At 39.5% G+C, this 25756-nt stretch overlaps 2 protein-coding genes across 4 annotated transcripts; one reads left to right on the forward strand and one right to left on the reverse strand.

Annotated features, from left to right (window-relative positions):
* The first annotated feature begins 6075 nt into the window (after positions 1-6075).
* LOC110113383 (SCARECROW-LIKE protein 7-like) lies at positions 6076-8228 on the forward strand. Its single transcript, XM_020845944.2, has one exon. It carries the CDS (start codon positions 6407-6409, stop codon positions 8117-8119), a length of 1713 nt encoding a protein of 570 aa, XP_020701603.1. The 5' UTR covers positions 6076-6406; the 3' UTR covers positions 8120-8228.
* A 13015-nt stretch (positions 8229-21243) lies between these two features.
* Positions 21244-25276, reverse strand: LOC110113380 (uncharacterized protein At1g01500). Of its 3 annotated transcripts, none has more exons than XM_020845938.2 (3): positions 25111-25276; positions 23264-24058; positions 21244-21742 (listed from the first exon to the last, which is right to left on the reverse strand). In XM_020845938.2, exons 2-3 carry the CDS (start codon positions 23957-23959, stop codon positions 21506-21508), a joined length of 933 nt encoding a protein of 310 aa, XP_020701597.1. In that variant the 5' UTR covers positions 23960-24058; positions 25111-25276; the 3' UTR covers positions 21244-21505. The 3 variants fall into 3 exon arrangements, with proteins under 3 accessions (XP_020701597.1, XP_020701598.1, XP_020701596.1); XM_020845939.2 differs by lacking the exon at positions 25111-25276 and adding an exon at positions 24955-25094; XM_020845937.2 differs by lacking the exon at positions 25111-25276 and adding an exon at positions 24933-25088.
* Positions 25277-25756: the final 480 nt, after the last annotated feature.

The raw sequence follows: 25756 nt of genomic DNA on the forward strand, positions 1-25756 counted from the left end.
GTAAGCCTCTTAAAATTGATATGGCTACGGCTGTGGGCTCTAGACCATCGTTAGCTAGGGTTTTAGTTGAACTGGATATTACTAAAGATTGTCCTGATCGTATTTGGCTGGGTTCTGAAAAGCTTCAATACATGCAGCACGTTGTCATGGAAGAATTCCCTGTTTTTTGTAGTGCTTGCCATTGTTTCGGTCATGCTGTGGGTGAATGTAGAAATAAAGCTGTTGTTTTAGATGCTTCTGTTTTACCTAAAACCGTTTTACCTAATGCTAAAACTGTTTCACCAGTTTTTGTGGAGCCATTGGATGGACATCAAGATGCTGTGATTGTGTCTACTTTGGTGAATTTTGATTTAGCTAGAGAAGAATCGATCGTTCCTAACGTTGTCATTGTTGATTCTGAACTTGTTTCTAAAGTTTTATCTCCTAATGCTTTGCCTTTCATACCCCCTGATTTGGTTGCTAATCTGGAGGGGTCGTTGGGTAAGCCTTTGTTAACTAATTCTTTTTCTGAAGAAATTGATGTGGTTAACCCTGCTGTGAATATTTCTGTGGATTGTGGGTGTTTGGTGAATTCGATGGCTTCTAATCATTTGTTGGGTGGTGAGGCGGTGCAGCCTGTTGTTTCGGTGGAAACTGTTCATGTGAGTGTTGAGCATGTCGAACCGATTCGGAACTCTTTGCTTGCTGTGATACCGGCTGGTAATGCGATTCATTTTATTCCTGCGTGTGGGGTTGATGGTATTGGTCATATGGTTGAGGCTTTGCAGGAAGGTGATTTGGTGCCGGAAGGTAGTGAATTGGTGGTTTCTAACCCTTCTTTTTCTATGACTGTTCATGTCGAGTGTGGAGGTGGTGTAGTTGTTGGTGTGGAGGACTCTGATCGAGTGCAGAATAATGTTTTGAATGTGGACTCTAAGGTGGGTGATCAGGGGTTTGTTTCGGATTTGCAGGATTTGGTGATCAATTCGCAAAACATGGTAAATGTTCCAGTTAAACTATCGGGTGGGAATAGTAGACCCAATGCTGATTGGTTGAATAATTCGTCTGAAGTCGATTCTGATTCTGAATCTTCTTCAGATTTTGGCGAGGAGTCCAAATTGGTTCGTGATAAAAATATTAAGGTTGCTTCTCGGGGAAAATTTTGGAAGCGAGGTGGCAGGAGAAGATAATTTCCTTTTCTTTTTAGCTTATTTTTTGCGGTTGATCGGTTTGCTTGACGTTTTGAATTGGAGATTGCGGGGCAATGATGTGGCTGGGGCTCCTCTCCTCATCAGCTATCTTGTGGCAACCGTTGGTGATCTTCACTAGTCTGGATGGTCCTTGCGCGGATTCGAGGTGCTGGGAGTCCCGTCTATCTGCTGAGCTCTCTTTTTGGATTTTATCTCCTATATTGTGAATCTGTTTTGGAGTCGGTAGCTTTTTTGGGGTTTCTGTGAGCCTTCCTTTATTTGTTGTACCTCTTATTTTATTATTAATATATTTGTATTGGTTAAAAAAAAAATAGTTGAATCGAGCGGCTCGACGAGACAAATCCAAGGAGGCAATGATCATTTAATTTTGACATCATGTGGACACATAAAACCTTGAAAAACCTTTTATGATCAAGGAGATCTGTATGGGTCGTCTGATGGAAAACTTCAAATTTGCCCGAGATTTTCTCTATATTGACGGGTCATGCTACTCTCGAAAACCAATAAATAAACCATCATTTCCCACATGATGGAGAGGGTATATGAGCTTGGACATTTGTTTGGATATTCGAAAGGGCTCTAAGACTTCAAGGCACCGCCGACGAACCTCCGTCGATTATCGCCGAACCACTGCTAAGCTGCCAACCGCTTACCCCCACCGAACGACCCTCCTGCTGCCAACAGTCACCAGACCACCACCCAGCCACCGACAGCTGTCGAACCTGGCCGCTAATAGCCGTCCGACCACCGCCTGTCTGCCAACCACTACCAAACCACATCCCGGTCATCAAATGCCACAGGATTAGCATGGCCTCCAATTGTCAACCAAAACCAAACTACCACCCGATCGTTGATTGCCACAATACTTCCACCCAACCGTCGAAACCATCATACTACCGACAATAGTCCATCTGATCTCTGTCACTCGCCTACTATGGTTAGTCTGACCTCCATCGCCCGCTAACTATGGTCCCTTTGACGTCCACCGCCTACCGACTATGGTCCCTTCGACCACCGCCACCAGCTGACTACGAACCCTCCGCCCTCCCGTCGCCCACCGACTACTGTCACTCTCGACCACAGTCTCTCGCTGACTAAGATCTCTCCGACCATCATCGTCTACCGACAACAGTCCCCCAGATCTCTGTCACCCGCTTACTATGATCCCTCAGACCTACAGTCACCACCAACTACAGTACTTCCAACTGTGATCACCTGCCAACTATGGTCTCACACACCATGTAATGTGATATATATGATGTATATTTACTTCATCAAGCCAAGGCCTTCCCCACATGGAAGGCCTTCATTTGTAATCAACAATAAACACTAGTAAAAATATTTCAGCTGGGTCAAATCCTATGATTTTTTCCCTTTTTAGGATTTTACATGTAAAAAAATATTTATTTCATCTCTCTACTACCATGAATGTTCTGGGATGCAACACAAATAAATTCACATAAATATATGATTTCATTTCAATACAAGAATAAGTAATTAAAAAAAATAAAACATTAATAATTGGGCGCTTTCATATCTTATCATCAGTTGAGCATAATAATCTAGTAATGTTCAATAAAACATAATTTGGTACTCGTTGCCCTAAAAAAAAATTACATTAATACCATTGAGGCATTGAGTTCTTATTTATTTATATATTTAGCATCTAAAATTTAATATTTATTTATATAATACCTTCTTAATGTCTAAATAGCTCAAAATTTATTTATAAGTTTTACTTTAAATAATTTAAACCTAATAATATTTTTTCTGTCGTTTAGATGTAAGTAAATATAAGAATTTAAGTGCTGTAATTATGAATATTATTTCTTGCAATTTTTTATAGGATTTTGTTTAATTTGCTTCAATTTTTTTTTCTTAAATTTTTACGGCTTAGTTCTCAAACGTCTCATCAGAAGAATCGGTCTTTAACAAGCAAATGTTTTTTATTGATCAGAGAAAAAGAAATTCTTTAAATTAAGACCTTCTTCTCATAGACAATAAGATTCTCATTTTGATGAAGCCATTTAAATTTTATATTATCAATTTTAACGCAATTAATCCTTTTTTGGATTTATCATTAATTAGCAGTCAGGATCATTAATTAGTGCAGGGTAATGAACAATCATTATACATTAATTATACTTCATCTAAAATATTAATTTCGAGTACAGTTAAATAAACAAATTAATGATATATTTTCATTAATTTTTCATTCAATCTAATTTAGAGGAAGTGTCAAAATTAGTCAACTCCTCATAAATTAATGACTATATATAGTTCTAAATGCTTAATAACTTTTCTATTGCAATAACAATGTGAGGCTTTTTTTTTTCAGAAATAACTAACAAATTTAGGCTTCGTTTGGGACAGCTTTTTTAATTTAATTTTTTTTAACTAAAACAATATTTTAGAAAGCATTAAAAAAGTTGTCCCAAAAAAATATTTTACCTTTGTTTGAGAAACAATTTTAGACCATAATATTTTTCTTACTTTTAAGATATATTTGTACTAAAAATAATTTTATAAATCACTAAAAAAAACTATTCCAAAAGAAACCTTATTAATCTCTTTTACATCTTCGTTGGCCGAACTTTTATTCGGTCCGGTGAACGTACGCTCCTCTACGTTCGGCCACCAATATTTTAGCGCTACGTAGCATGAAGAAAAGTCGCCGACCCGATCCGCTGTTATTTGGGTTCTCGCATGTGCGTTTTTTTAAATCCTTGACGAGTCGAATAAAATCCCATCATCTTTTGGATATATTTCAAATACTTAGCAATACCGAGCAAATAGCAAGTTGTACCTAGTTTTTTCTAGCAATACCGAGCAAATACCTAGCAATACCGAGCAAATACTGAGTTGTACCGAGTTTTTTCTAGCAATATCGAACAAATACCTAGCAATACCGAGCAAATCCCTAACAATACCGAGCAAATCCTAAGCAAATACTGAGTTGTACCAAGTTGTGAAAAACTCGGTACAACTCGGTATTTGCATGGTATTGGTCTTCACAGAGCGGTATTTCTCAGTTTTGCAAAGCAATACCTAGCAAATACCGAGCAATGCCGAGAAAATCGCGAACATAGCATTCCCGGGTTCCGCTCCGGGTCAAGTCGCCGGGCCGCGCGGTTTAGAGTAAGAGCACGTGGCGACATATTATTGGCGGCCGAACATAGCTCTACGTCCGGTCAGAGAACGTAATAATTGTTCTCGTTGGCCATATGGTCTCCTGATCTTTAATGAAGGACCTGAAGGAGGCCTCCACGGCTCCACCCCTATTAAGTTAAGGAGATTCTTTTGGAAATATTTGATATATGATTTTATTTATTCAATACAAAGAAATAATTACTTATTGTATTATATTATTACATGCAGGTTTATATGCTTGCAGGTGAAAAAATATAAAAGCATGCCTTATCTAATATTTATCTAGGAAGTTGCAAGCAGTTAGCAATTGATATTTTTATTTGCAACTGATTTGCAATGTGCAAAATTATGCCTAATTTTGCATCATGTAGATCAGTCGCAAATAGTGGTTAGCAACCACTTTTTGCGACTGATATACCCTTTGCAAAATAGAAACCCCTATTTGTTCATATCCTTGATCTTTGTACTCTTCAAAATATATGTTGAATCCATAGGGATAGCGCCCACTTACAAGATAAGGATAATTTTGATTTCTCTTTACTATTTTCGTTTGTATTTGGTTCATCGTTTCCTAAGGATAACACCTCTGCACAATGTGTTTAATTGTGCTGGGAGCAATTAACTAAAGACTACAGTATTTTAAAGCTTTTAGGTGGGGGGGGGGGGCAATTGCCAAAAAAACCCTTGTAATAAAAACAAAAAATAGATAAATGGGGATAAATTTCCTAAAGAATCATATAGCATTTTAAAAAAAATGATGGGGGCAATCCCCCCACCCAAGCTTAAGGTGAATCTATTAGTACCTGTCATTATCTCATCAATTAACACATTTACCATTTATTTACTATATATACGTATCCTGTAATTCATTATTCATTCAGTATAGATTTTCTTTCTTTCTTACTACTCTCTATGTTTTCTCCCACTGCACTCTTTCTTGTTTGCTTTCATGGTATCAGAGCCATGGTATCCGCTCATATTTGAGATGGCTTTCTTCCTAACTTTTAAAGCTATTTTTTAGTATAAATATTACTTCTTTGACATTTTTTTTAAGTCCTTACATGAGTAAGCTTTGAAAAATAATGAACTTAGTGATTAAAAATGTCATTTTAGGTATCTGCTTTTTAAAGCAATTTTTATGTATAAAATTTTTTAAATTACAGTTTTTAATGTTTGGAATTGCTTTATAAATAAATAAAAAAATTATTCCAAATAAAACTTTAAAGACCTTACATAAGCTATGGATTAATGAACTAAGTGATTAAAAAAGTAATTTTAAGGAATTCAACAAGCTAAAATATGCAGCATGCTTAACACATGGATATTCACTCATGGTCTCAATCAAATGCCGTCAAATCCTACGAGTTGCTTCCAACTTCAATAGGGCACCTTTTCTCTTCTTACTGAGCGCTATATTGACTTATTGTGAGAGTAACCTATCTTAATAAACTTCATCGTCACATCATAACAATAATGTTAAAAAAAAAAAAACTAACTTTTCTTTTTTTTTTTAGACTAAATAAATAAAAGGATAAAATCTAATGAAAATTACGCCTTTTTTAAGTTTTAAAGAAATTAATCTTTTTTTTAATCATTTTCAAAAAAAAAATTATCTAAACTAATGATTTCATTATTATTATAATGAAGATATTATAATTTTTTCATCTTACTTAGGGAGGGGTAAGAGTGGCCCACATAAAACTGGTGGGTGGGACCCACCGATTCAAGGTTTTTATTATTTATTCCGTCGTCATCTATGTCCCTCTTATTTTTAATCTCTCATTACTCGTCATAATCCCTCGACCTGCAGTTCGTTTAGCTATCTCTAAGGCCTAAGGGCTTCTTCTGCTGCCGCGGCAAGCAGTGTAGTACAGTGCTTGTCTTCTCTGTGAAAACCATCGTACCCCGTGCTGCTCAATTCCTCCAAACTCTCACTTCACTCCTTCTCATCAATGCTGGCTTCGTCTCTCAATGCCCAGCAGCTACAGGTCTTGGATTAAAAAAGAAAAAGGAGGCTAAACGGGGCTACTTTACCAGAGAGACAGACAGAGGGGATCGAGAAGAAGATGGCTTACATGTGCGCGGATAGCGGCAATCTCATGGCTATCGCCCAGCAAGTCATCAAACAAAAGCAACAGCAACAGCAGCGCCATCAGCATCAGCAGCAGAATCAGGAACCAGTCATCCCTGCTATTGATGTAGCATCCAGTGACGGCGACCCCTTTGCCGCCGTTCCGCCGCAGTGGGGAAACCAGCACCAGCAAACTCCACCCATCCGAGATCACTTCCCTTTCGCCATGCCCGAACCCACTTTCCACGACCCCTTTGCCGCCGGTGTGCTCGGCTTCCCGCCGCAGACTCATATCGACCATGCCCCCTTTCGAATATCTGAGTTTGACTCCGACGAATGGATGGAAAGCCTGATAGGCGAATCCCCGACCGAAAGCTCGGAAATCATGGCGGATGTGTGGCAAGGGAGTGATCTCCCTCCAATCTTCCCGGATGCTTTCGCATCCTGCTCCACAGCCATCAGCCTTCCATCTCAGGCTTCCACTTCCGACCTCGACCGAGTCGTTTTCCCCGATTCGCGCAAAATCGTCGCACCTCACTCGCTCTCCTTCGATCCGCCTCCGCCTCCTCAACCGAAGAAGGACGCAGTGGATTCCAAATCCCCTCCCCTGCTCTTCAAATCCCTTCTCGATTGTGCCCGAATCATCGATACGGAGCCGGATCAGGCCGCAAAAACCATCGACCACATCAGAGACCTTGCTTCAGATCTTGGTGATCCGACCGAGCGCGTCGCCTACTACTTCGCCGAAGCCTTAAACAGCCGCCTCACCGGCTGTTCGGCCCCTGATTTCCGAGAAGAAGAAATTGCGCTATGCTACAGAGCCTTCAACGACGCTTGCCCTTACTCCATGTTTGTTCATTTGACGGCGAACCAGGCGATCCTCGAAGCCACTGAATCTGCGGAGATAATCCACATCATCGACTTCGGAATCTCACAGGGTATTCAGTGGGCCGCGTTACTCCAAGCACTTGCCACACGGCCCACCGGAAAACCCTCCCGGATTCGGATCTCCGGCATCCCCGCAGCCTCCCTCGGCGGCTCTCCGGCGACATCCCTTGCCGCCACCGGGAATCGCCTTCTCGACTTCGCCCGACTCCTCGACCTGGATTTCGAGTTCGAACCGGTGCTTCACCCGGTTCAAGATCTGACCGCAGCCTCCTTCCGGGTCGAACCGGGAGAAGCCGTGGCCGTAAACTTCACGCTGCAACTATACACAATCCTAGGCGATAGCGACGAGCCAGTGAACCGCGTAATCCGGCTCGCGAAATCGGTCCGGCCGAAAGTGGTGACTCTCGGTGAATATGAGTGTAGTCTGAATCGAATCGGGTTCGTGGAGCGGTTCGGGAACGCATTGCGATATTTCGCGGCTGTGTTTGACTCGGTGGAGTCATCGCGGGGCCGTGACTCGGACGAGCGGGCCCGGATCGAGCGGGTCATACTGGGTCCTCGGATACTGTATACGGTGGGCCCGGAGGACGGTCGACAACGAAGGATGCGAATGGAGGCAAAGGAAAAATGGAGGGTAATTATGGAAGGTTGTGGATTGGAAATGGTTCCTCTAAGCAACTACGCGATAAGTCAGGCGAAGCTTCTTTTGTGGAATTACGATTATAGCCCCAAGTATTCGTTATTGGATTCCTCCTCTACGGGTATGCTCTCACTGGCTTGGGAGGATTTGCCGCTCTTCACGGTTTCCTCATGGCGTTGATTGAAGTCTCTTCCATAAGAAAATGAAGTATAATGGCTTTGTTAATTATGCTTTTTTATTATGCTATAATCTTTTTTTTTTAAAATCCAAAATTAACAAAATTCAAGTATACGTTTCTTTTTCTTTTTCTTTTTCTTTTTTCCTAAATAGTTTTCTTTTACCCCTTTTTTTTTGCTTTTATTTAGCGGAAAAGAATACTCCCGCTCTGTTTATTTGAAGTTTTTCTTGTTATAGCCAGCTGAGAATCACTGGTGAGTTTGACTTCATTTGGACAGTTTTCTTTAACAGTTTTTATATAACAGCTTTTAAAAAATCTATTTTCACATCCCTCATCTTGATATGTTGGTTGAAAATTTTTTGCTATTAATTAAGGCTTTATTTGGGATTTTTTTTTTCTTCTTAAAATAACTTTTCAGTTTAAAAATTAAAATTTTTATATTAGAAAGCTGCTTTAAGAAGCAATAAGAAAGTCGTTCCAAACAAAGCCTAAAATGTCTTGGATTTGAAACATGAGTATGTGATGTGTGTGTTAATTTGATTTAAATAAGCAAAGAATGTACAATTAAGACTTTGTTTGGGACGATTTTTTATTATTTCTTAAAACAGATTTCTATTTTAAAAATTAAAATTTCTTTACTATAAAGTTGTTTTAAGAAGTAATAAGAAAATCATCCCAAATAAAACCTAAATATAATTTAAAGTGTTAAAAATAAGAAAGTTTTGTTAGTATAGCTTGTTTAGTTGATAAAAGTTTTAAATTTTCAAATTTGTTTTTAAGAACTTAATTACGATACTTTTTGTTCAGATCAAATTTGTGGTTTGGTGCTCTCAAATTTCCAAAAATAAAAAAGGACAAATTATTAGGCATAATTTGATTGCATAATTAATCTCCGTTGTGTAATCATTCGGAATATTTTCGCCTATATATTCATCTTAGTATACTCATCAGTGTAACACTCAACTTAATTTTATTATTCTCTTTTAATTGCTAATATTAGCACCATAAAGTATTATAGATTTTACCGTCATCTTATAGAATTTTTTCTTGATTCTCTGACAATTTAATTAAAAAAATATTTTTTTAACAAACAAACAATAATTGAATGAGAAAATTTTGAGATAAACAAGATGGTAATAGAGATTACAAAGTCGTCTTTATTAGTTGTGGAAAATCTAAATAATGTGGAAATGGAAAATCTAATTATTTGGAACTTATCTTTGGCTTATAGAACTGCTGTGTATGATTGTAAGTTAGATTAATGAAGTTCTTTTGAGAAAAAAAAAATTTACATAGGGGGTCAAATCCTGCAGCAAGGTAAATTTTTAGTAAGTTGGTGGTCCATTACGAATTGAAGGAACTTTCGTTTTCCAGACTTGCAGGAAAATGAAAACCGGAAATGGAACAACTTAACAAAAAAGGCTTTACAGGTGCGCAGAAGCTTAGAATGGGAAGTCACTTCCGCGATTTCAGCTAAGAAAAATGTCATCTAACTCGGCCTGGCAAGTGGACTGGACGTCTCATTTTTCCCTGTTTGGTGAAAACACCGAACAAAGGCACATTACTGTTTGGTTTTTTTTTTTTGGACCAGTAAGCCACCATGTGAAAATTCCGTCGATCTTGCATGGCAACCGCATCAATTTACACGGCCAACACTTAAGGCTTTCACTGCTTGCCAAGGGATTCGAACTAGGGACATAGGCTTTAGCCAACTGGCTCTTCACCATCCAAACAGGCAGCGGTGGATACTTGTTTGGTTTGGAAACCAACATTTTATTATTATTATTAAATTTTGGTTATATGGAGTAGAGGCTTAAATTAAATTACATTAATTACATTTTTATAAATAAATTAAAATTTTATTTTATGATTCTCCTGGAGCAATATCTATAGATCAGCTTAATATATTCACCAACTTAACTTTTTTAAGAATATCACCAAACATAAATTATTATTTAGTAAATGATTGGATGATCTTAAAATGTTATATGATTAAATTGATAATACCCAAAAAATAATGGATCTATAAGTTTAGCATTTATAAAGCAGTGGCGGAGCCAGCAAGTTCCTGTAGCGGGTGCAAAATAATTTTTACTGTTTCAGCGTTGTGATCAGTGTTAAGGAGACCATTATTGTAAATATTTGAGTTATGTTTTTTCCCGCTTTTACTTCATCTCTGTAATTATATATATGTCTGGTTATCATCTGAATAAGACAACAATTCTATTCTTCTCATTTTCGGCTTCTCTCCTCTTCTTTCCCGTTCATCCTCTTCCAAGAGTTCTTTTCCAAGAACTCTAACTTGGTATCAGAGCTCTTCGCTCCACAGCAATTCTTCTTCGTCTTCTCCCCATGGCAGAAGAAGATTCGGCCGTGTCTCGCCGGGCCACTCAGAGCTCCACCGGTCAAGAAGCCGAGCTCATCATTCCTCCTCATCTCAAATTCTTGATCTCCAACATCAAGAATCTGGTTCCCACTCAGTTAACAACTGAAAATTATGCAATCTGGCGTCTGCAGCTGTATCAACATTTTTCTGCGAACGGGTTCGAAACGCATCTCACCGGTCTCTCGGTTTGTCCACCGGAAATCGACATCAGCGCACACAACCGATGGAAACTGATCGATAGGAATCTCACCTCCGCAATCCTATCGACAATCTCTGCAACCATCCTTCCATATGTTCTAACTCTTACTACCACTCAAGAAGTTTGGGAAACTCTCGAACGTCGTCTTCAACCAACGAACCGATCAAGAGTGATACAATTGAAAAGCGAACTTCACCAAATCCAAATGAGAGATCAGACAATGCAGCAATACCTTGATCAGATCAAGAAAATCGTTGATAGCATAGCAGCCGCTGGATCCAAGGTAGATACCGAAGACATAGTGCTGTACATCCTAAACGGATTACCGGCGACATACAACTCGTTCAAGACGGCCATTCGCACGTCTTTACAGCCCATCAGTTTAGACGATCTTTACTCCCTACTCTGCAGTGAAGAAATAAATCTTCACAACCAAAGAAATCAAGAACTGCAGCAATCTGAGAATGTTGCTATGTTTTCAAATCGAAGCAACAGTTACCGACCCAAGAACCAGAAGTTCAGAGGAAAATCCTCTGTTCCTAAACCGCAGAACTCAGCTGACAATTCCGTCCCCTCAAGAAATACCGCCGCCCGCCCACAATGTCAAATCTGTGGGAAGTCCGGCCACTCGGCGCTCAACTGCTGGCACCGATGTAATCTTACATACGCGCCTCCGTCGAATTCTCGAGCCCTCATAGCGCAACAGCAAAGTTCTTCCGCAAACGAGTGGATCATTGATTCCGGTGCCTCGTCGCACTTAACGCCGGACGTGGCTAATCTCCAACATGCTTCTCCATACAATGGCATGGATTCCGTCTCTACAGCTAACGGAAGCACTCTTCCGATTCATAATACGGGTCAAGGAATCTTGCCTATACCTGATTCCCACCGTAAGCTTTATCTCCCAAATATTCTACATGTGCCCTCTGCTTCCCATAATCTCTTATCTGTTGCGAAATTGACTGCAGACAATAACGTCTCAGTCTCGTTTAACGCTAACGAATTTGTTGTGAAGGATTTACAGGACAACCGCCCTCTTCTCCGCGGTCGCAAACGCAATGGACTGTATCGTCTCAAAGCTCCTACCCCAACTAAGCACATGGTGCTTGCGGCGGCGAAACCTTCGAGCTCGCTATGGCACGCACGGCTTGGACATCCAAACTTTCGAACGCTGCAGAAATTAGCTCGTCTTGATTCTGAGATTAAATCTAGTTCTTGTTCTTCTTTATGCATTTCTTGTAACATTTCCAAGAGTCATAAGCAACCCTTCTCCTCTAGCACGTCAGTCTGTACAAAACCGTTTCAACTTGTACATTCGGACGTCTGGGGACCAGCTCCGGTTGCTTCCATGAACGGTTTTCGTTATTACGTTCTTTTCTTAGATGATTTTACTCATTTTTCGTGGATTTATCTGCTGCATTCTAAAAATGAAGTTTTCTCTAAATACCAAAACTTCTGTGCAATGGTTAAGAACGTTTTTCAAACAAACATACAACATTTTCGATCGGATGGTGGCGGGGAATTTACAAGCAACGATTTTCGGACATTTCTTCTACAACAGGGGACTACTCACCAACTGTGCTGCCCGCACACGCCGGAGCAAAACGGCACTGCCGAGCGAATGCATCGGCAGCTCATTGAGCTCACCCGCACTCTTCTTCATGCGGCCTTTCTTCCCTCGAAATTTTGGGCAGAAGCCGTCTCTACCGCCACGTATCTCACTAATAGGCTGCCGTCTTCTGCCATATCTCACACCACTCCTTATTTCCGCCTTCACGGTCACAATGCGTCCTACAAACATCTTCGCACCTTCGGGTGCCTGTGTTTTCCTTGGACTCGCCCTTACGCGGACAACAAATTGGCTCCCCGCTCTCATTCGTGTGTGTTCCTTGGCTACTCAACGCAGCACAAAGGCTATAGATGCCTCGACTTAAATCAGAATCGAATGTACATCTCTCGTCACGTTGTTTTCCATGAAACAACGTTTCCCTACCAACAACCTGAATTGAATCTTTCCTCTGCTCCCGCTACCAGACCGTGCCCTCCTCTACTGCTCATTCCCAGCTCCACGATCACACCTTCCACATCCATCATCGTCACTCCAACGCCCTCGGCTTCTGCTCCCGCGCCTTCTATTTCAAATAAGGCTTCTACTCCGTCGTCTTCAGATCAGCATTCACATCAACCTGAGTCGTCCTCGTCCACAGCTCTCAGCCGTCAGAACCAGATCCCGGTCTCTTGTCATCCAATGCAAACGCGACTTCGATCTGGAATTGTGAAACCAAAACAGGTGTTCGATCTATCTGCTGTTCAAGAATCACCACCAACACCAACTTCCTACAATGAGGCAGTCAAGCACGCTAACTGGCGTTTAGCAATGTCCGCCGAATATTCTGCTTTACAAAAACTAGGCACCTGGTCACTGGTTCCTGCTCCTATAAATAAACCGGTGCTTGGTAGTAAGTGGACGTTTAAAACAAAACAGCTACCAAACGGAAACATCGGTCAATACAAAGCCCGTCTGGTAGCTCTGGGATGTTCGCAAGAATTTGGTATTAACTTCACGGACACCTTCAGTCCAGTCGCGAAAATGGTAACCATTCGCATGCTCCTTACCATTGCCTTGCATCACAACTGGACGGTGTCACAGCTGGACATCTCTAATGCATTTCTCCATGGCGACTTACAAGATGAAGTGTACATGAAGCAACCTCGTGGTTTTGAGGATTCTCAGCATCCTCAATATGTTTGCAAGCTGCATAAGTCCATATATGGACTTAAACAATCACCTCGTTTATGGTATCACAAATTAACTCAATCTCTCATACAGATCGGGTTCGCCTTCAGCAAAGCGGACCCTTCTCTTCTTCTACACAGCCAGGCGGATGCTCGGGTATTTGTTCTCATCTACGTTGATGACATTCTCATCACCGGTAACAACAAGTCGCAAATTCAGATAACTCTACAGCACCTCCAGTCCAACTTTCGCCTAAAACAACTTGGCGATATTTCGGTCTTTCTCGGTATTCAGGTGACTCACACCACTCATGGCTACTTCTTGAATCAAACACACTACGCCAATGAAATTCTTTCAAATGCAGGTTTTGCAAATTGCAAGCCCTCCAAAACTCCGGCAATAACCAAAACGACGAAGGCGCCAGACGATGCACCTTTCTCCGATCCTCAATTGTTCCGGAAATTAGCAGGATCTTTACAATATCTAACCATCACTCGGCCAGATATCGCCTTCACCGTCAATTCCATTTGCCAGTTCATGCATCAACCAAGAAACTGTGATTTCCTCGCCTTAAAGCACCTTCTCCGCTATATCAAGGGAACATCTGAATTTGGACTGCCTATCACGCGTGGATCCCTGCACTTGCGAAGTTTTTCGGATGCAGATTGGGCCACTGATCCTATTGAACAGAAGTCAATGTCCGGGTACTGCACCTTTCTCGGTCCTAATCTTGTTTCCTGGTCGGTCAAGAAACAAACAACAACTGCCCGGTCATCAACAGAAGCCGAGTACAGGTCTTTGTCCTCTGCTATTGCCGAAGTCCTATGGATCCGACGCCTTGCAGCTGAGCTACTCATTCCACCGTCCACTCCCACCATAATTCACTGCGACAACACTTCGGCTATAGCCCTTGCGAACAACCCGGTTCTACACGCTCGCACAAAACATATCGAAATCGATCATCATTTCATCCGTGATCATATCAAGAACGGCAATATCGACATTGTTCACATTAGTACAACGGATCAAGTTGCCGACATCCTTACAAAATCCCTTCCTAGCAGTCGCTTTTCTTTTCTCCGATCCAAACTAACCATTTGCTCACCAAATGATTAGTTTGAGGGGGGCTGTTAAGGAGACCATTATTGTAAATATTTGAGTTATGTTTTTCCCGCTTTTACTTCATCTCTGTAATTATATATATGTCCGGTTATTATCTGAATAAGACAACAATTCTATTCTTCTCATTTTCGGCTTCTCTCTTCTTCTTTCCTGTTCATCCTCTTCCAAGAGTTCTTTTCCAAGAACTCTAACTTGGTATCAGAGCTCTTCGCTCCACAGCAATTCTTCTTCGTCTTCTCCCCATGGCAGAAGAAGATTCGGCCGTTTCTCGCCGGACCACTCAGAGCTCCACCGGTCAAGAAGCCGAGCTCATCATTCCTCCTCATCTCAAATTCTTGATCTCCAACATCAAGAATCTGGTTCCCACTCAGTTAACAACTGAAAATTATGCAATCTGGCGTCTGCAGCTGTATCAACATTTTTCTGCGAATGGGTTCGAAACGCATCTCACCGGTCTCTCGGTTTGTCCACCGGAAATCGACATCAGCGCACACAACCGATGGAAACTGATCGATAGGAATCTCACCTCCGCAATCCTATCGACAATCTCTGCAACCATCCTTCCATATGTTCTAACTCTTACTACCACTCAAGAAGTTTGGGAAACTCTCGAACGTCGTCTTCAACCAACGAACCGATCAAGAGTGATACAATTGAAAAGCGAACTTCACCAAATCCAAATGAGAGATCAGACAATGCAGCAATACCTTGATCAGATCAAGAAAATCGTTGATAGCATAGCAGCCGCTGGATCCAAGGTAGATACCGAAGACATAGTGCTGTACATCCTAAACGGATTACCGGCGACATACAACTCGTTCAAGACGGCCATTCGCACGTCTTTACAGCCCATCAGTTTAGACGATCTTTACTCCCTACTCTGCAGTGAAGAAATAAATCTTCACAACCAAAGAAATCAAGAACTGCAGCAATCTGAGAATGTTGCTATGTTTTCAAATCGAAGCAACAGTTACCGACCCAAGAACCAGAAGTTCAGAGGAAAATCCTCTGTTCCTAAACCGCAGAACTCAGCTGACAATTCCGTCCCCTCAAGAAATACCGCCGCCCGCCCACAATGTCAAATCTGTGGGAAGTCCGGCCACTCGGCGCTCAACTGCTGGCACCGATGTAATCTTACATACGCGCCTCCGTCGAATTCTCGAGCCCTCATAGCGCAACAGCAAAGTTCTTCCGCAAACGAGTGGATCATTGATTCCGGTGCCTCGTCGCACTTAACGCCGGACGTGGCTAATCTCCAACATGCTTCTCCATACAATGGCATGGATTCCGTCTCTACAGCTAACGGAAGCACTCTTCCGATTCATAATACGGGTCAAGGAATCTTGCCTATACCTGATTCCCACCGTAAGCTTTATCTCCCAAATATTCTACATGTGCCCTCTGCTTCCCATAATCTCTTATCTGTTGCGAAATTGACTGCAGACAATAACGTCTCAGTCTCGTTTAACGCTAACGAATTTGTTGTGAAGGATTTACAGGACAACCGCCCTCTTCTCCGCGGTCGCAAACGCAATGGACTGTATCGTCTCAAAGCTCCTACCCCAACTAAGCACATGGTGCTTGCGGCGGCGAAACCTTCGAGCTCGCTATGGCACGCACGGCTTGGACATCCAAACTTTCGAACGCTGCAGAAATTAGCTCGTCTTGATTCTGAGATTAAATCTAGTTCTTGTTCTTCTTTATGCGTTTCTTGTATATAATGGCAAAATTAAAATACATTTAATTATTTGTGCTCAGTAGGCACGTGATGTAGCAAGGAACGGCGCGCAACGACAGGAAAAGGACGCTGAATATGCACCCTAAAATACGACCGCACGCTGCCCGATCAGCTCTCGTTTCTGGACCACGCACCCCAAGACGGACTTCTGACGTCATCTGGTCCCTTAAGCTCAGTGGTCCCCATATTAAGCTGCTACAGTCCTGGTCAGCATTCTTTTGACTAACTTTCCACATGCTTGCCTTATATATATTATGCAATGCCTAATTTTTTTTTTTTTTTTGGTAAACCCGGGACAAGAAGTTCATATATTAAAAAACAGTGTTCAAAGTACAATAAATCTGTGGGAAGGAAAGAAACTAATCAACAAAAAACTATCAAAATTTACACAAAGATAATAACAACCAAATGGCATCAAAGGGAAAAAGACAATCCGAAGACTCAGAAATAAGGCCAACTCACAATCATCTAGAAAAAAAAAAAAACAGATGAGATCACATAATGCCCAGGCTGAAGCACCGATTGCTCGTTATAATCGAGAGAGACCCATGCAAATTGAATTAGAAACTGGCCATCACAGCACCTCCAGCCTGCATAAAGAAAAATCACACGAACGAGCCAGGTTGCCCCATAGGCCATCCATGGCTCAAAGAGACTGGCCTTGGTCATCATCGTCTGAATGTCCAGCAACCCCCAGCAATGCCAACTGTTGTCTTTGTAGTATACCCGACAAATGATAGGATGATAATCCACAAACATACTAGATCGGGGCATAAGGAAAAAATGGCCAAAATCCCAAAAAACATCTTCCTAGGTCTGAAGAGTAAAGAAGAACAAAAAATGGGCCAAAAAAAGTACAGTCCCGAAGATAGAGAACACATCCAGCCAAAAAAGAACTACATGCGGCCTTGAAGCTGTAAATAAACCACTAGCACAACAGGTATACCAGTAGAACTAAATGCCCGGGAACCTCTGCAGTATTAAATTTCTATTTTTCCATTTTGATACTTTGAATCCGATAGCCTCCTTAATATTACAAATGATCTTAAGCACATTGTTTCTCACAGAAGAGAAACGTCGTTTGTTTCTTTCTCTCCAGATATGGTAAATAGTACAACTTATAATAAAAAAAACAAAGATCCTTTTTTGTTTTACTATAACACACAGAATTCTCATAGAATTCAAATAACTGAAGTAAATTGGGTCTAAGCAAAAAAGCCATTAAGATCCGATAAAACAGACTTGAGTATATAAAAGGAAAGATCACATGCAAAATATAAATGGGAATGAGTCTCCATATTACCAGAGCACAAAGAGCAGTTCATAGGCACCTGGATCCCTATAAAAATTAGGTTATAAGCAGTTTTTAGTTCGCCAATCACAGCCATCTAGGTGAAACAAGCAAATTTGAGCGCATGATTTTTGTGACAGATAGAGGAATGCCAATCTACCTTAGGTATAGTAGAATGAAATAGCTCGGTAAAGTTTTTAAATTTCCACATTGAAGAATCATTCCAAAGTATCTCATTTTTTTCTGTAAAGTTCATAGCCACAATGGAGTTAGACATAATCGTTGGAATAGAGGTTGGCAAAGGCCAAATGCCATTGATAATGAAATCTCCAACCTGCTTATCATCAAATCCTTGGTAGTTAAAAGCCTCAGAAATCGATCTCCCATTGTACCAAGGATCCCACAAGAAGGAAAAATCACTTAATTGAGACACAAAGAAAGAGATCACCTCCTTAATCCTGAAGGCAGCATTAGAAATTCTATGCCAGAACTTGGAGGCAGTAGGAGAGGGAGGTTTCCAAGGGGTGGTGTATTTGGCTTTGTACCAGCAACTTAAGAGATTTTGAGAGTTATAAAATCTGTCAATAATGGAACAACAAACACCAAAATAAAGAGCATCTAAAGAAGGTATACCGAGCCCACCAACAGCTTTAGGTAGGGTAACTTTGGACCAATAAATAAGATGCAACTTTCTATCCACCAGATTGTTGTGGAATAAGAATCTCGAACATAGCTTATTAATAGTCGCACAACAACCCTTGGGTATAATAGAACCTCTGATCCAGCAAGCTATGGTGTTGGAGATGGTAAATTTAAGGAATTGGACCCTACCTGCAAAAAGAAAGAAACTTGTTTTTCCAACCAGCAAGTAGAGCAGTAATTTTACTCAGTAGTGGTTGGAAGTGAGAAGATTTAAGTCTTTTTGGGGAGATGGGGAGACCCAAATAGGTGAGGTAATAATTGACATGTTGGATACCAAGCTCGTCACAAATAACTTAATTTTCAATATCACTTTTAGAGAAGATAATAGCACTTTTATTGGCATTAATGTGGAGGCCAGATAAAGAGCCAAAAAAGTGTAAATATCTTTTAAGATGAACACATTATCTCTAGAAGAATCTCCAACTATCAAAAGATCATCAGCATACATCAAATGATTGATGTAAAAGTCTTTGCAATTGATACCTTGAAAGCTGAAGGAGTCAGAATTGTTGGTGAGAATATTGGATAAGCCATCCATAACAATGCAGAATAACAAAGGAGAAAGGGGGCAACCTTGTCGTAGACCAGTAGTAGATTTAAAGAAGCCCTTAAGAGAACCATTAAGACAAACAGAGAAATAAACATTAGTAATGCAACCTTTGATCCAAGCCACAAAAACTTTCGGGAATCCCTTTTGAAGCAATCTATCAATAAGGAAATCCCTAGAAACAGAGTCAAATGCCTTTTTAATGTCCAACTTAGCACATAATTTTTTATTGGAACCCTTGAAATCTCTAAGAATTTCGGATGCAATGATGATGTTATTCGTAGAGCATCTATTTGCAATAAAATCAGATTGGCTTTCATGAACAATAAAGGGAAGAACCAGTTTCATTATATTAGCAATGATTTTAGCCACTATTTTGCTTGCAAAGTGATAATGGCCTAAAATCATTGATGTTTGAAGCATGAGAGCACTTAGGGATTAAAGCAATAGACGTCGCCTTAACCCCTTTAGGAAGAGAACCAGTAGTAAAAAAATTGTTTACCGCATTGAAGGCTTGCATCCCAAGAAGATGCCAAGATTTTCTATAAAACGCATAGGTAAACCCGTCATGACCAGGTGTTGTGTTCTCATTCCCATCAAAAACCGTTGTTTTCACTTCCCCAAAAGTTAAAGGAGCCACCAATATGTCATTAAAATGAGAAGGAACCAAATTTCCAAGAGGAATTTCCAAAGGCAAAACAAGATTGGAGTGGGTAGTGTTAAACAAGCCCTCAAAATGTTTAACAATAGCATTAGAAATGTCACTAAAATTGGTAAAATGCCCATCAGTAGTAGTAATCTGGCCCATATAAAACGACAACTTCTCTTTAGCTCCATATAAAATATATAAGGCAGCAAGACGATAAATATTATAGAGTTTAGGGTCTCAGCCATGAGAATAAGGCTTTCTTTGGGATGACTTTCTTGTTGCTTCTTAAATCAATTTTTTAGTCCAAAATTTTTAATTTTTATACTAAAAACTATTTTAACAAACAATAAAAAAAGCTGTACCAAACCAAGCCTAAATGATTAATTGATTCTGGATGAGAATTGCAGAAAAAATAAACCTTTTGGACATAAATATTAAAGCATTTAAGCACAATAGCAATTTTTTAATATTATGGCATTCAAATAGAAATGTATGTTTTTTTTTCTCCCAGCAGTAGCCAAGCAAAAGCTATCCAGCCTATCCTCTTATATAATTTATATTATAATTTATTTGAAATAATTTTTATTCAGGTAAATTGATTAGTTTCGTTCAAATTTTAATTTGATTTTATCTAAATTTGAGAATTTGTACTAAATATATTATATATTGTTTAATTTAGAATTGAGATTTGAAATTAAATAGTTTATCATCTATTTAATTTTTAATAATACAGCTCATTAGTCCACACACCATAAGAAAAAGGAATGCTAATAAAAATATCAACAGTTATGGGGTTGATAACCATAACTATTGACTTCGATATGATACAAAAAAAAACTAACAAAAAATATATTCATGTTTACAGTTAACCAAAATCAAGCATTCTCTTATTTTCTTAGGCTTCTTTTCGAACGGCTTTCTTAAACATTCCCTAAAACTCGTATCAAAATCTATTGATTCACACAGCTCACCTTGGCTTGTTAGTTGAGAGCTTATACTTCCAACTAAGAGATTTTGGGTTCAATTTTTTGTGTATGCGTTGTGTGTGTGCGTTTGTCTTAAATGACCTAAATGTCTCAAAAAAAAAAATCTATTGATTCTCTTTATATGACCACAAACATAGATGAACATAGCTAAATCAAAGTTATTCTTTCTTAATTTTTTATTCTTTTTCTTGTTAATTCTCTTACTCTGGTTTTTTATTGCTCTCAAGCTTACACCTTTTACCAACATTTTTTTTTTTTACTTCTTTTGCTCCAACACAAATCACAATCATTCCTTGACTGTTCCCTCCAAAAGTTTTATCAAACACAATGAAATTATCCAAAAAATCTCCCTTTCCAAACCCTCGACCATCTGAACTTACTGGATCTTACCTGCATTAGTAACAGCTTTCAGAGAATATATATAATCTAATGTAGAACAAACTCATTTTCATCCAAAGATAAAAAAGAAAGAAAGAAAGAACATCAAAAGCTGGAAAAATTATTCTGTGCAGATCTCAAATGGGGTTCAAAGACCAACTAAAATATGTCACATTACTTTTTTGTTCGGTACTGATACTCGGTACCACTGTGTACCAAATGATGTGACATGTTCGGTCTCCGAATGCTGAGACAAAAGGATGGTCCTTGGCCAAAATTGTTAACTCCACAAAAAACAGTTGAAACTGTACCAAATTGGCCAAAACTCAACCATTATTATAACTTATAACAAAAGAATGAAAGTGGACATCAAAGGTGAACGCAGAGACTATTAAAGCTACAAAAAAGTGGAGAAATCTGAATTTCTATGACAGGGCCGAAGCGAGTTTGAAAACCTTCATTTCATGAACCATTAATACCAATGAAAAACAACTCTATATTACAGAAAGAAGGTGCAAAAGGCAAGCAAGCAGTTAGCAGTGGGAGCTAAAGCAAATGGACAAATACACACGTAGATGGAGGACAAGTGAACATTCAAAATTTTGAGTCATAAAAAGAAATGCAGGTGAAGGAGTGAAACTGAAGGACGATTGTCAAAGAAGCCTACTTCTGAAATTTCTGGTGGTGGCTTTGTACGTCCTTACAAGCAAACCAACTCCTATGCCAACGCCAAGACAGATACCAAGGCCAAGTCCTACACCCACTCTAACACCAGCATTGAACCATGTTAGTTCCCCATCCTCTCCTTCCATGTATTCTGATCCTGTGAATATACTGTTGTAGTCAATGTCCACATCATTTTCTGGTGCAAAGCCTTCATATTCAACCAACTGCAGAAAAAACTCGTAATATTAGAAGAAAGAAAATTTTACATGTGCTACGTTTAAACAAAATTAAGGTTTCATTTGGGACTACTTTTTTACTGGTCCTTGAAGCAGCTTTTTAGTATAAAAATTAAATTTTTTTTACTAGAAAATTGTTTTAAAAAGCAGTAAAAAGGCGTCCCAAACGAAGCTTAAGATCTTCTTCAAGTCCTATAATCCATTATTTTTAAATCAACAACAGCAGTTTCTTAAGCTGAAATTCTTTGGAGGGTAAGTTGCATCAATTTTTTTTATATATTTTATGTGCACTGTAGGCCTCTTGCATCCTTTTCATGAATGCTTAATAACAGCAGACCATGGCGTAGGAACTTGTGAGGAATCTCATTAAACATTTTGGAGAATAGGTAAAACTTAATTCATACACTAAAAGAGAAAAAAATAATAATAAAGCATAAACGAAGATCAACACAAAAAAATAATTTTTTTTATAGGCTCACCCAATTGATAACTACAACATATTACCACCATTGCAAATGTCGCTATGATTTTTATTGTGAAGAATTACAACACAAATTCTTTTGATATAAACAAAAGACGGTGCCCCCTCTTTATAAAGAAAAATCTAAGACTCACAATTTAATAAAATTCCCAAAACTTCGTTTAAGTCGATAAGTGACTAAATCTATGCAGCATATTTTATTCGTTAGCGCATCAAACCCAACTTTTGTCCACTTTGATCCATAAACCCAAACAAAATGTATTTAGAGCATAGGGCTTAAGATCAAGTAGTTCATGAAACTTGTGGCTCTCATGCTCCATGGTTGCTTCCATCATGGTTGAGCAAAGTTCAAGAATGTAACTCTCAACAAAAAACAGCTTTAATTTGATGGATGGTGATGTGAACTATGGAAAGCTTTTATGTGATGGTAAGATTATTTAAAAATGTAGAAGTTATGTGTTTAGTTTAGTCTTACAACATATAGTTTAGTATTACATCAAATATATATATATATATATATATATTCAAAAAATACCAATTGTTTGGCCTTCTCCCATATATTTAAACTTATTGGGTCCAAAATGGTTTTGATCATTGCTGTAGTGACCCCAACTTTAACTCACCTTTGATCCCTAATTCCCTACTTCCAAATACATGCTAAGAAAATGTGTAAGAGAATCATTACACTCAACAAAGAATTCAATGCTTGGGTAGGTCACATCGCATCTATGGCTTTTTGACCCAGGTTGTGAAATTGAACCCAAAAAAAAAAAAAAAAATCCATTGGTTAAGTTTGCAAGCATGCTCATTTATTGAGCAAGTTGATTGATTAGAGACAGATAACATGCTTGTTTTATTATCTATTTAGTAAATTAATGGCTATCTTGACTAAGGCACATTTGTGCAGATATAAAGGTAATGGAAATTTCCAGTTAGTTCCAGATCTTCAGGACATCTAATTATAGAAAAATCATCTAAGCAAAACATGAAAAGCATGCCCATAGCCATAGAAGTTGGGTATGAAGTACCTGTTGGGCTTCTTTATGCAACTCTTCTTTCACCACTCCAGGGGCCTCATTCTCTGGAATTGAATCAAGAGCCAATCTCATCTGTTTTCTCTTCCGAATGCCAAGCTGTAATGTTTTGGTCAAAATAATAGCAGAGCCCGAGAAACTACCTGCAACATAGACCTCAATTGTCGGCAATGTCGCCTCTGGACTCATATACTGCTTACCCTTCAAAAAGAATGATCCATCAGACATTACAGGCTGGCACTTCATACTCCACTTCATTGCCCCCTTTTTGGGCTCTCCTGTTGAGTAAGTGCTCTTCAATAGCTCCAAAACCCCTGACAACAACAGATTTTCACTATCATGGACCTCAAATCTTACATTTCCTGACATCCTTATACTATCTGTGCTCACAAAAATAATTTCTTCTGCTTTCTTATCGACTCTGTCCCTTCTAAGGATTGATGAAACAAATTCAGTGCTGATGCCACTTCTTCTGCCATTAACTTCAAGAACGGTGTCCGGAGTAAGTGGGATATGATAAAGTGTGAGATGCTCTGGAGCTGATTCACTTGCAAAACAATTGCTCAATCTCACATAGAAAACCTTCAAATCAAGCCATGCTGATGACCTGGGAATGTATAGAGGGTGCATGATGATGTTTCGTCCAGGACTAGTTGAACTCTCCTGATCTGTGGGATTACAAGAGCCCATCGAAGGAAAGGAATTCACTAGCAATTAATCTTCTTACTGGTCAATTGATGAGTAGAAAGATTGAAGTTGATAGGGAAGAACTACAGTGGGAGTAGAGTTCTGCATAAAATGTTGGAAACAGTTAGTAATCTCCAACAAGCAAACTAGAGCTTCTAAACTGATAAGTAGAAAAGATTTTGCATAAATATGTTTGTATAGTACGCATTAGAGGCCCTAACATCAAATATAAATCAGCAGCAGAAAGTAAATGAAAATTTTGAACTAGTTGTACAGCAAGCTCTCATCATCGGCCTTATCGGAAAACTACAAGGATTTGGCAAGAAAACATCAAGAAGACAACTTTTTTTGGAATTTCTTTCCTATGAAAACTGTTAGCCATACGAAAATCTAGAATCCGAATAGATCACTACCACTAAGCTTCTGTATATGAGAACCTAGCACTAGAAACGCCGTTTTTAATCGAAGCAAATAGCATCTTTTTCCAAACCTTCATCCAACAAGAAGCCTAATTCGATAAGAAAAACTGAAAAAAAAATAAATAAAATATAAAAAAATTAGGTTATAACAGTAGGGCTGCCAAAGAATAGAACCGAGAAAAGTGGAAAGAAAGCCCTACAAAATCCCAAATTGAGCATAACAGGCAATCATACACACAGGGAAAGGCTTATTCTCCCCCAATACCATAATCAAAACAAAGCCTCGTTTCCATTTCGAAATCTCAATAAAGAAACCCTAGCTGCAGGAAGGTACTTCACACCTCCAGAAGATTAGAAGAAAGCAAAAACCTACTACCAGGAAGGTTCGCACTTCCAGAAGACAAACAAAACGCAAATTTTGAAGACAACCAATCGATCCACAAGGAACCGCATCAACAAAACACTACAGAATATGCTAAACAACAGTGAAATATCAAAGACAAAATTCCCCAGCTAAAAAATTGAAAGAAAAAAACAGCATAAGTGCTAAGAAGAACCTCCACAAGCCACCGTCCTTACAGTTGCATTGGGTAAACTCGGTCGCCATAAAATGCAGACCACCAAAGATCATGTTCTTCGTCGACTACTAATCAAAATAAATATGGTCTAGAAAAAAAACGAGCATAAAATATTCGACGAAATACCGCAGCCACAAAGTACAAAACAACGGCTCACCGGACAAATTACTCTCTGTTACAAGGTGGCGCTGGCTCCGCCCGTCGCTTTCTCCCCGCGTAGAGATGAGCTGAAAGCTAGCTATAAAATAATGCGAACTGAATCTCTTGGCCACGTTTGTTGATCTAACTCTTACAATCACCCTCCGTCGCTCCTCCCTCCCTCGTTCTTATCGTCGGAAAAAGAAGATGAGGAAACACCCACCGGGTCCTCCTACACACGCTTTAACTTATATAATTAATACACAAAATTTTATTATTTAATATTTATACCATCTAACACTTCATTAATTTTATTACTAAGATTTTATTTGAAATAATTTTTTTGGTGCAGATATTTTTTTAAAAATGGCAACAAAAAAAAATGATAAAAAAATGTACCAAAAGGAACCTAACTTTGAAGACCTAGCATCATTATCCCACCAATTAGGGGTGTCAATATTGGACGCCATCCAAAAATCCGACCTGTTTGCCAAATTGGGTCGAGTTCGGGTTGACCCGGCAACTCGGGAATGACCCGGAATGACCCTGAAATCTGCCTTGCCCGCTCTGCTTGAGACTGCCCGCCTGCCCAGCGGCCGCGCCTACCCCGGCTGCCCTGCGGCCCCGCCTACCCCAGCTGCCCCGCGACCTCTTGCCCTGGCTGT

The sequence above is a fragment of the Dendrobium catenatum genome, unplaced genomic scaffold (genome assembly GCF_001605985.2).
Source record: "Dendrobium catenatum unplaced genomic scaffold, ASM160598v2 fragScaff_scaffold_800, whole genome shotgun sequence".
In the NCBI taxonomy this organism is placed as follows: Eukaryota; Viridiplantae; Streptophyta; class Magnoliopsida; order Asparagales; family Orchidaceae; genus Dendrobium; species Dendrobium catenatum.